General features: G+C 38.1%; 1 protein-coding gene across 4 annotated transcripts in view; it reads left to right on the top strand.

Annotated features, from left to right (window-relative positions):
- The first annotated feature begins 7,819 nt into the window (after positions 1–7,819).
- LOC106879768 (epithelial splicing regulatory protein 1) overlaps positions 7,820–12,438 on the top strand; it is a 68,192-nt gene continuing 63,573 nt past the window's right edge. For 2 of the 4 annotated variants that reach the window (XM_089349961.1, XM_089349959.1), the window contains exons 1-2: positions 7,820–8,872; positions 9,219–9,362. In XM_089349961.1, the coding sequence (XP_089206087.1) occupies positions 8,747–8,872; positions 9,219–9,362 (270 nt within the window). In that variant the 5' untranslated portion in view covers positions 7,820–8,746. The remainder of the gene's footprint in view (positions 8,873–9,218; positions 9,363–12,438) is intronic. The other 2 variants (XM_089349960.1, XM_089349962.1) reach the window with 2 other exon arrangements.

The following is a 12,438-nucleotide window of genomic DNA, read 5'->3' as shown; positions in this document are numbered from 1 at the left end:
GAGGTCGATAGATTAAGTACCAGTCGAACACTGGGGTCGATGTAATCGACTCATCCCCTTCCCCAAAAGGCTGCCGTTGTGGCAAAATTTGAAACCATTATTATTATCATCTTCATTCAATTCTGTTTCCATTTCTTACCGAGTGTCTTCCTGACACCTAGGACAGAGAAACTCACTCTATACATTGGTAGGCCATTAAAATAAACACACCAAATTGTTCATTTACAAAATCATGTGATAGAGAAAACAGGGAAGAAAAACAGAGAGAAAAGCAAAAAAAAAATTAATTAAAGATAAAAAAGTAAACAAAGAAAATAAAGGGGAAAAAAGGAAATAAAATTCACAGTGACAATGGTCTTCTCAGTACGGCAGTTAAGACAATCTTTTGCACTTCCTGCATGGATGGTAAGCCAGGGATTATTCTTAGATAATTTTCAGTTCCTTTTTTGATCATTCCAAGAGCTCCTACAATCACTGGTATTGTAACCGTCTTGAGATGCCACATCTTTTCGATTTCGATTAGCAAATCTTTATATTTCCTGATCTTATCAAATCCTTTTGCCGAGATATTATGGTCACAGGGTATGCTCATGTCAATCAATAAACAGACTTTATTGTTTTGGTCTTTCACAACAATATCCGATTTATTATTATTGAGTGAGAAAGCAGTTCTTGCCATCAAAGTGACACTGGGGTAAAATATACAAAGTTCATTATACCCATCATGACTACCCGTCTGATAAGGGTACACCAGGCACATGCATCACGACCATATGTGCGCGGCATGGTGATCTCATATAAAGATTAACAGCGCATGACCTCGCAGGTGGGGCCCAGTTAGAATTTTCTTCAGGTCGAGTAGCCCATCCCGCTCAAAAGGTCCCTGAATAGGGTTTGTTTAAGGATGTTGAGCAAAACATGTTTCCAAAGGTGAATTATCCAAACCCCAAAGAGTTCCTCTCAACACATGGCTTTTGAGTCCGACGCTCTAAGCACTGAGCCATGCGCCTTCACACACACGCCCACACATATTCTTCCATTTACTTCAGTCATTTGACTGTGCCCGTGCTGGAGCACTGCCTTTAGCCGAAGAAATCGACATATTCTTTGTAAGCCTAATACTTATTCTATCGATCTCTTTTGTCGAACTGTTCAGTTTCGGGGACGTATGTACACCAACATTGGTTATCAAGCAATGGTGGCGGGGAAACACACACACACACACACACATATATACACATATATACGACGGGCTTCTTCCAGTTTCCGTCTACCAAATCCACTCACAAGGCGTTGGTCGGTCCGAGACTATAGTAGAAGATACTTGCCCAAGGTGCCACGCAGTGGGAATGAACCCGGAGCCATGTAGTTGGGATGTAAGCTTCTTACCACACGGCCACACCCGCGCCACATCCTTTGACTGCGTTTTACTCATTTGTTGCTTATCTCGTTTAGTGGATTTATATTCGCCATACATATTGTTACGTAAATATACATCAACGCAAATGTACACACATGTATTACACACACACACACACACACACAGATACACACACACAGATACTCACACACACACGGATACTCTCACACACACAGATGCACACACTTTGTTTATCTGTCTATGTTTATGTCTATCTTTTTGTCACACGCACGCGCACACGCATTCGCAAATACACACTCAGAAATATGCACTCACACACAAACACTCGTTCAAATACTCAAAAAAATGAAGCAAAAAAAGAAACAACTCACTCATGTACACACACACATACACGCACGCACACACACACATACACCTACACATTCTCCAATTTCCTATGTCTACTTCATTTCCAATCTCTCTCTCTCTCTCTCCCCTTTTCTTTCTCTCTCTCTCTCTCCCCTTTTCTTTCTCTCTCTCTCTCTCTCTATTTGTTTTTCTCAACATTTCTGGTTCTCTTGGTATCTGCTGCTAAATTCCTTTTCTTTCACTTTCCCTTATGTCAACCTGATTCCCCCTTGCCGGCTGGCCTGCCTGCCCCCCCTCTCTCTACTACTACTACTACTGTTTCTATCTATCTATCTATCTATCTATCTATCTGTCTATCTATCTATCTATCTATCTATCTATCTATCTATCTATCTATCTATCTATCTATCTATCTATCTGTTAGTCTGCCTATCTGTCTGCCTGTCTCTCTCTCTCTGTATATATATATATATATATATATATATATATATATATATATATATATATATATATATATATATATATATATATATATATATATACACACATATATACACACATACCTACTTACCTAGCTACTTATTTCTATCTATCTATTTAGCTTTCTCCTTTAACCTTAAGTAAAATTCTTGCGGCATTCTCAACGTCCCCTCTTAACCTTCACAAAACACCACGGCGAATCATCCGGTAGCAGTGGAGGTTGGTTTCTCGTAGTGTGCCCAGTGTTGGTGACGTGTCCTAACGGTGAAGCACGAAATTCTTGGATTTAGAACGCTACGAGATTCCAGGTATGATGGTGATTGAGAGAGGATGAGGCGGGTGGAGTAGAAGGAGAAGAAGGAAAAGATCAACAACAACAACAATAGCAACAACAACAACAATAACCACAAGATTAAGAACGACTGTAGTTCTAACAATAAATGACAAAAATATTTTTTGTCAGGTAAAGTTTGTTGAGTGAAGTCCAACGAAAATATTGTGTGTAGACATTTTGTGAACATGCCGTCTGATATTTAATCTCTTTGTGGCTGACGGTTTAACGTTTAGGATCGTCTGAAACAACGGACAAGAAAACTGCTCAGAATTTCAAATATATTTTCGGGAAGCGAAGAAGGACAAATTAAAATAAATAAGAATTTAAAAAGTAGATTGTAGCAAAACTCCTACAAAGTTTTGAATCCTCAGTGGTCATCTTCCTCGGCTGAGGGCCACAGCCTACCATACTGCCATAAAAACAAGGCCAGTTATGAAAAATTGTGTTACCATAAAAGGTACTAATGCCTATACGAACTTAGCTCAGGTAATCAAATCAGCTGATGTGTGACCGAGCTGGAATCTTCCTGCCAAATAGTTTGATTGAACATTCTAGAAACTTTGCTGAAGGTTATAAAAAGCTGGAATTTTGGACTTCTAGATAGATCGACTTCTGATGCTACACAGAGGTATGTCGTTCAGTTCAATCATAAGTGTTCTCACTTTTTCTACTTACTCTGACTAGAATGATCCTTATCTTACTAGAGACTATGTGAGTCATCTTTGTGACAAGACATTGTTATTCTGTCTGCTTAATTTGTTCTCAGTAATAACGAACCATCTTCATATTACTATTTAGTGTATAATTCAGCGAAAACTTGTACTTTATCCATTCGATGTCTCTAGAATACGAGGTCTGATCAAGGAGTATCAGGACTGGTGCCATGAAAAGAAAACTACAACACATATCAATTTGGCATTTAAGCTCCTTCGAAGCAGTTCCCTTCTGAAGACACACACTTTAACCAGTGTTGTTTCCATCGATGGAAGCATTCCTGGAACTCTTTTTTTGGAATGGCGAGCAGCTGCTCGTTGCTCTTTCTTAGATTTCTTCTGGGGCTTGAAATCTAGTTTTTCAAGTGGAATTTGAAAAAGGGGAAAGCGCAAGCGTCACCAAGCTTTTGGCAAAATTTGATGCAGTTTCTCTGCCATGGTCACTGATGGAACCGCTGAGGTGTGGTGAGACAACCACACTCTACACACTTTACTTCCAAGCACTGCTGCAATAAACAATGGAAGCGAGTGAGAACATTATAACTTAGTGTATATGTGCGACAGAGTTCAACAGCAATCTGTACCAAGCTGTTTCACAATGCGTACTTTAGCTCCGTTACCATAACAACAATCCCGTTACTTTTTGATCAGACCCAGTACTTTCTGTTCATTTCAACAGATGTGTAAATGTAAAAACTAATATTTCAAGTTGATAAAAACTAGCAGAAAGACCGCCCTCCGGGCGGTTTTCTGCTAGTCCCTTGATAATATTTTCACATTTGATTCCCAATTCTAATAATTTTTAGATTTTACGCCTAATTATTTCTTTGTATAATAGCGCTCGCTTGCCAAGTAAATATTGCTTTCATTATTTTATCACAGTCATAATCTCTTTTTTAAACAAGCATCACGGTAGTCCAACAACAAGAGAAGCAATTTGTCAAGTTTTACCTTCTCCTCAAAGCAACAAAGAGACTTCAATTCAGCAGCCCATCTGTAAGCTTTGCAGTGTGTGTGCGTGAGAAAGAGAGAGAGAACATTGCAAACAATGAATGAAATAAACATGAAATAAAAAAAATCGTATAAATAAAAGGGCATTACTACAGATGTATCTATGGGATGACCTAAAATGTAAGTAGTTATTAAGCAATGAACACAAAAAAGATATTCGTGGGTGATAACTTATAACAAATGTTTCATTAGTTTAAGGCTTATAAAGAACGCCAGACGTTTCGGACGTTAGTCTGTCACCGAAAATAAAGAATGAGAAGTGGTGGTAGGAAACCAACTATGTAAGTTACAAATAACATAAACATTACGTCTACATACACAATATATTCGTATTTAATTGCTAGATTCGATACTACTAGGTTCGATATGTTCAACTAAAACCTCTTCTAGGTGGTACTCCAGCATGGCCTCAGTCCAATTACTGAAACAAGTAAATGATAAGAGATTATTTTACAAAACCCCCAGGGATTTCACTAAAATAAGGATCAAGGCTTAGTTTTTTTTAAATATCTGAATGAAAGTCGCTACGTCAACAATCTGTTTGTTAACGCTTTAGCATTCAGACTATTCACTCAAATATAATGCTTATTTCTTCACATTATTTTGAATTAATCATGGATTATCTTGTAGCTTTGAGATTTCGACGTTGTCATTGTTTATTTTTAGAATGGCTTTGTAGGGTATATGTGAGAAGCTAGATCAAGCCGTTTTAAATATAAAATAGGTGGAATATTTGGGCCAGATATGGCCAGTTTAAACGTTAAAAGGTGAAGCTAGTTTTTTCAAGTAAACTTTTCTCAAAACAGAACGAATTCATCTTTAAGAATATTTTAAAAAGATTGCAAACGTAACAGATTACCACCAACACCGCCGCCACCGCTACTACTACTACTACTACTACTACTACTACTACTACTACTACTACTACTACTACTACTACTACCCATGGTTCTCCGTCGGTTACGACGACGATGGTTCCAATTGATCCGATCAAGGGAACAGTCTGCTTGTGAAATTAACGTGCAAGTGGCTGAGCACTCCACAGTCACATGTACCCTCAACGTAGTTCTCGAGGCAGATTCAGCGTGACAAAGCTGACCCTTTGAAATACAGGAACAAGAGAAACAAGAAGAAAGAGTGGAAGAAAGTTGTGGCGGAAGAATACAACACAGTTCACCACCACTCCCTGCCGGAGCCTCGTGGAGCTTTAGATGTTTTCGCTCAATAAACACTCACAACGCCCGGTCTGAGAATCGAAACCGCGATCCTACGACCAGTAGTCCGCTGTCCTAACCACTGGGCCATTGCGCCTCCACTCTACTACTACTACTACTACTACTACTACTACTACTACTACTACTACTACTACTACTACTACTACTACTACTACTACTATTCACGTATTGAAATTATTAGTGCCGTATGTGGTCCAAGTGGGCGCTTGTCTACGCATTTTATGCTGTCATTTAGTTTTATATACGTCAGAATATTGATTTATTTATGACTTTTGTAATTAAGCCATTCCGTTTTGCTTATTAATATTATTTAATAAGAATCGATTCTTTGAAATCGACAAAGAAAAACCAAGGCAGTCAATGTTTTTTTTTTATGGCTTTCTTCAGAGCAGGGGTCGGCATAATGGTCAGCAGTGACCCCTCGTGAGGTGACCTGTGGGGCTATCCAAGGGCCTGATAAACACCTGAAACAATTCTGAGCATTGAGGGTGTTGAATTATTAGGGAACATAAGTGCAGGTGTAGCTGCGTCGTAAGAAATTTGGTTCCCGACTACATGGTTCCGGGTTCGGCACCATTCTCTGTGTGTGTGTGTTTGTGTTTGTCCCTTACCACCGCTTGACAACGGGTGTTGGTGTGTTTACGTCCCCGTAACTTAGCGATTCGGCAAAAGAGACCAATAGAGCAAATACCAGGCTTGAAAAAGTAAATACTGGAGTCGATTCATTCAACTAAAAATTCTTCCAGTCAGTGCTCCAGCATGGCCGCAGTTTAAAGATTGAAACTTGTAAACTCTAAGGCAATGGTTCCCAACCTTTACACTACCAAGGACCCCTTTTATTTAAATGAGTTTTCCCATGGACCCCTTTTAATATGATTATCCTTATGTATGTATGTGAAGGCGCGTGGCTCAGTGGTTAAGGCATTCGACTCACGATCGTAAGGTCGTGAGTTCAATTCCCGGCGACGCGTTGTGTCCTTGAGCAAGACACTTCATTTCACGTTGCTCCAGTCCACTCAACTGGCAAAAATGAGTAGTACCTGTATTTCAAAGGGCCAGCCTTGTCACACTCTGTGTCACGCTGAATCTCCCTGAGAATTACGTGAAGGGTACCCGTGTCTGTGGAATGCTCAGCCAATTACACGTTAATTTGCCGAGAGGGCTGTTCCGTTGATCGGATCAACTGGAACTCTCGTCGTCGTAACCGACGGAGTGCAGTAGATGTACATGTGTGTGTGTGTGAAATTTTTAATTTAGTTCACGGACCCCCAGTACTACCTTTGCCAACTATCAGGGGTCTGCGGACCACAGGTTGGGAACCACTGCTCTAAGATGCACCCTTTGCATCGTATCAGGACAATTACCCCCATAGTACAACCCCCCATCCGACTACAACTACTCCCTAGGACAATTACCTACTCTTGGTTAATTACCCCTTCTCCAATATATTAAGAAGTTTTAAATCATCATCTGTTGTCCTTAGGGGTAATTGTCCTTGACGGTGGGGGTTATTGTCCATGGGGGTAAATGTCCTAGAACTCCTTTGCATTTCTTCAACATATAATAAGAGCAATACTGTCTTTAGACAAGCTTCTTTCAGTTTCCGTCTACCAAATCCCCTCTCAAGGCTTTGGTCGGCCCGAGGCTATAGTAAAAAACACTTGCTCACGATGCTACGCCGTGGGACTGAACCCGGCCGGGACCATGTGGTTGGGAAGCAAGCTTCTTACCATAAAGCCATACCTGAAAATTATTATTCTTTACTTTCTCTCTATCCAAAATCCCATCACGACCACCACCACTGCTGTTTTCTCGGAATCGTCCATAAGAGATCGCAAAGCCATCAGATCCACAACTTCAAGCTGTCGTCTGTTGCCGCCCGAATTGAGAGAGAATAAATGAAATACAAATGTTATGTAGTAGAGACAACAACCGGGAGCAATTAGCTGTGTGTAATTCACTAATTTTGTCAACTAATTAGGTCTCTGTCGACTCATCAGCTTTATAAAGGAGGAGAATTTACCGGCAACGTCCAATTGGTTGAAGAAGAAATAAAAATAATAAATAATAATAAAAAGAATTTAAAAGCATCGAATTCTTCCGGTTTCGACACAGAAAGTAAAATGCTTTATTTCGTAAAATTCTTGTTTTTTCAGAAAGAACTGATTTGGAGGAAGAGAAAAACAAAATCATTGCGATACAAGTTATTCTCTTTAAACTTGACATCTCTGATGAATGGGATTGATAATGGGTAATTAACTACTAAATAATTGTATCGAGGTAATGAGAGTGAGTGAGGGTGAGAGAGAGAGAGAGAGAGAGAGAGAGAGAGAGAGAGAGGTGGGGCGGGAAAAAAACTAGGATAGGTCAAAAAATGTCTCCCTCCATACGAGTGGAATACATAAATATATTTGTGCCAGCATCGAAAGGAAGATACGATGACAAGATATACGTATAGAGATAAGTGTGTGTTAACTTCTTTTGGTTTTCAGGAACTTTGTGGCGTTTTTGTCTTCCTTCTTGATCTTCAAGGAATTCCATTGTTGAAGAACACTTTATCATCGGAGAAAGTAACTTTTAAGCTCTCGCGCTCTTTCCTATATTGTTGTTGCGGTTATTGTTGATGTGTGAACTGCTGCTGTCTTTGTTTTGAGTCAGTCCAGCAGATATCTTACTATAGTAGTCAACAAGATCAGCAACAGGTGAGAGAGAGAAAGAGAGAGACAGAGAGAAGGGGAAGGAGAGAGAAAGAGGTTCACACACACACACATCAATTAACTAAGAAAAAAGTTTCCGAGTCGGCATTTTTGGGTGGAGTCAGGTGGATATATAAAACCGTGTACCCTCAAGCGAGAGTTACTTAAATGATACCCTTTACAAGTGTTGTCATTCACTCGCGCGAATCAATCACCTGGGTACGAGCGGATTTTTTTTTAATACTGTAACAGCTTGCTTGTGTTACTCGGCTGGTTAATCAACAGGTAAAAACACACCTGCGCGCAAGCGCGGAATACCAACTAAGATATCCAGTCAATGCCACGTTAGATGAATTCATCCAATCAGGTAGGGTCTTATTCAAAAGAAGTTGGGCGACTGGTAATGTGGCACTCTTAATACAAAACACCTTCTTAGCAAAAACACCAAGAGTCAAGACTGGCTTCTGTAGTGTTTTGGGGGTTTTTTTCTCCTCTCTTTTCTTCCTCTTAGTTTTTTCCCTGTTCATCTCCCTCGGCTCCGTAAAAGGATGGCTACCTCACATATCTTAGCTTTATTTTGTGCCACAACTGGGAAAAACTGCGAAGAGCTGGGTGTTGACGAAGAACAAATTGTGCTGCTGGTCTATTTACTCTATGATGTCACCAACAATAAGGTAATGTAGACCCAAACAAAACTTCTCTAAAACTCTCCACTCTCTCAACCAACACCTCACTTTGCCTTGTTAATGTTGATTTCAACTTGCCTTTAATGTATACGAAAATTTTTAATTTAGAAAACAGACTGATTAGTTTGCATATTTAAATATTTAAATATTTTTTATTTCTTCTCGATCTACTTTTTAACATTTAAAAACATCTTAAATATTCATGTTTTTAAAATAATCTTATAAAAATTCTTAGAAAAAAAAATGTTTATACATACATTTTAAGAAATAATCTGATTTAATCCTAGTTTAGTTTAGCTCTTATTTAATCCTTCTTATAAACATACTTATACAGGTGGTTGCGCTACAACAACATTTCGTGAAGCCCCAACCAAATGAAATTTCGGAAACTTTACTAACCGAAGATTGTAAAACAGAGACAGGTCTTGAAGAAGAGGTTATCAAAAACTCACAGCCCTTAGAACATGTTCTCGACGAGGTTTGCATCCTTTTATTACATTCAACACGATTTCTAAACTTTTCAACAACTTTCTTTACTTCCTGTCAGTCCACGTCTCGACTAGATCGTCGTTATGTTTTATAAATTTCCAAATATGTTCCACGACTATTGATTGTAGCGATCGATCTTTCATTAGAAAGACTTCATCACAATTCACTTTGTATTAAACAATGTCTTTCTATTTGGATAACGATCTATCTGGTTATTCAATCAATTTGGTATTTCTTCTGCTTTTAAACTGTAAATATCTTGTCAGTTGATACCGGTTGATGACATGATTCATGTCTGGTGAAAGCAGTCTCAAATTTCAGGAAAACCACAATACAAAACACTATTTCCCGGATTTCCAATGTAAATACATAATTAAATCATGAGAGACGAAACTATAATTTCACCTTTTTCCTCTGTTTATATCGAGTTTTACTAATTTCCTCATTAAACAAACATTTACTTCACAACACTTCTGGCTATAAAGCTTTTTGTAAAGGAATTTTAAAACGATTTTTTTTTTGGCTTTCTATTGCGAAAGATATAAAATGGTTTATCTTGAAACAAAATTCGCAAAGAAATTCCGTAATTTTCTTTAGTGATTCGCTCATTGAGGAGTGTATATGTCTGTTTTAGTGTCTGTGTACGTGTGTGTGTGTGTGTGTGTGTGCGCACGTGTGTATATAAACAGGGGATTGGAAACATTTTTTGGGTATCATTTATTCCCCATTACACGTGTTTCATTTACAAATAGTTTTGATATTATCAGCCTGCGGAAAATATTTTCCAGCATTTTCAACTTTTATACATACCGCACACAAATATAACATCTATATATGGATTTGGAATGTTGAAATCTATATACACACACACACACACACACACATATATGTGTGTGAATATATATATATATATATATATATATATATATATATATATATATATATATATATATATATATATATATATTGTTTTTATCAAAGCTGAAAAGAATTGACAAACTTGTTCAGAATGCGATTGTCTGATGATCATTTCCATGAAACTCTGGTAAGAGTGTGTGAAGTTTCTCCAGCTTCCATAAAAATACTATTTTACTCCACCCATCGCGTGGGCTCGCATTTATAAACATTCATATACACACACACACACATATACATATACACACATACATGCACACATACGTACATACACACATACATACACAGATACACGCATACATACACACATACACATACATACACACATAGTACACGCATACATACACACACATACATACACACACACATACACATACATACACACATAGTACACGCATACATACACACACATACACACACATACATACACATACACCTACATACACACACATACATACATACGTACACACATACACACACACACACATACATACACACACATACATACACACACATACACCTACATACACACATACATACACACATAGTAATGTTTGTTTTCTATGTTCAGTTCTAATAAAAGCAATTTTACATTAATCTGGGGGGTTACTCTATACTTCTGTAGAGAAAAAAATTATTATTCTTAAACAAGAATATTATTGACAGTGACTTCGAAGTTTCGGCCAGTTAAGTCAGCGTTCAACGAGGTCACTGTCAATCATATTCCTGTCTAAGAATAATAAATTTACGCGCGCGCGCGCGCGCCAACGTGTTTATGTGTGTGTGTTGGTACATACATCCGCCACCTTTTTTTTCTCCTCTCTTAATATGTCAACCAGTGTTGGCAAGTTCTTTCGTGTTGCCGGACAGAAACGGAAATCAGCTGGCTGGTTGTACATACGAAATCTACTGGCTTAAAAAGCAGTAAACAGATAAATAAATAACCAGAAAAATAAATCAATACTAATTTATATTCGTTAGTTTCAATATAATCGTAAATTGTTCTCTAGAATGCTGTGACAGTATCGCCTTTTACAACGAAACAAGTTGACGCGTTCGTACAATATGTTATATTATGGTGATAATCAAGTTTAACTAACAATGGTGATTGCATATTGACGCTTCGTGGTAGATATTTGTTGTTTAACAAGTATTGCTGTTTTATTGTTGAACAAAGTCGTGTTAACTTAATACTTATGTATACAAAGGTTCGTGCATACATACATACATCGGCACCAACATACATGTGTGCACCTCTTCCTCTTCTCCTTTTCTCTGTACGACGAGGTGTATGTGTGTGAGTGTATATGTTTTGTATGTATGTATGTGCTGAAAACATCCTGGTTTGGTGGTAAAAGAGAACACAGGAGGATCAGTTAATTCTGATTCTATTCCTTTCTCAGATTCTCACGCATATTGCAGAGGTCCTTCAGTTTTTCTCAGCCCTGTAAAAGAACTCGGAAGATTAGGCCTCCAGCCAGGCCTTTCGCGACACCCTTAAAGCCAGGAGCTTTTCAGCACCCCTTCGTGCGTGTGTGTGTGTGTGTGTATGTATATGTATGTATGTATATGTGTGTGTGTGTATATGTGTGAGCGTATATGTATGTATGTATGTATTATGTATGTATATGTATGTATGTGTGTGTGTACTGTGTGAGTATATATGTATGTATTATGCGTGTTTGTATGTATGTATGTATGTATGTGTGCGTATGTGTGTGTGCGTGTGAGTATATATGTATGTATTCATGTATATATTATGTATGTATATGTAAGTATGTGTGCGTGTGTGAGTATATTTGTATGTATGTATATATATGTATGTGTGTGTACGTGTGAGTATATATGTATGCATGTATGTATGCATGTATATATTATGTATGTGTGTGTGTGTGCGTGTGTGTGTATGTGTGTATTCTTAAAGAAGGATATTGTTGAGAGTGACTTCGAAGTTTTCTGCCAGTTAAGCCATCGTTGGGTGGAGTAATGCCTCAGATTAGTGTAAAATTGCTTTGATTATAACTAAACATAAAAACAAGCATCAGCGTGTGTGTGTGTGTGTGTGTGTGTTGTATTCGTATACAAATACACGTATATGCAACGTGTATACGTACATATATGAACATACACATCGGCACATACATACATAC

Source organism: Octopus bimaculoides, chromosome 3 (genome assembly GCF_046866305.1).
Source record: "Octopus bimaculoides isolate indiv1 chromosome 3, ASM4686630v1, whole genome shotgun sequence".
NCBI lineage: Eukaryota > Metazoa > Mollusca > Cephalopoda > Octopoda > Octopodidae > Octopus > Octopus bimaculoides.
This window is presented reverse-complemented; position numbering and strand designations above follow the sequence as displayed.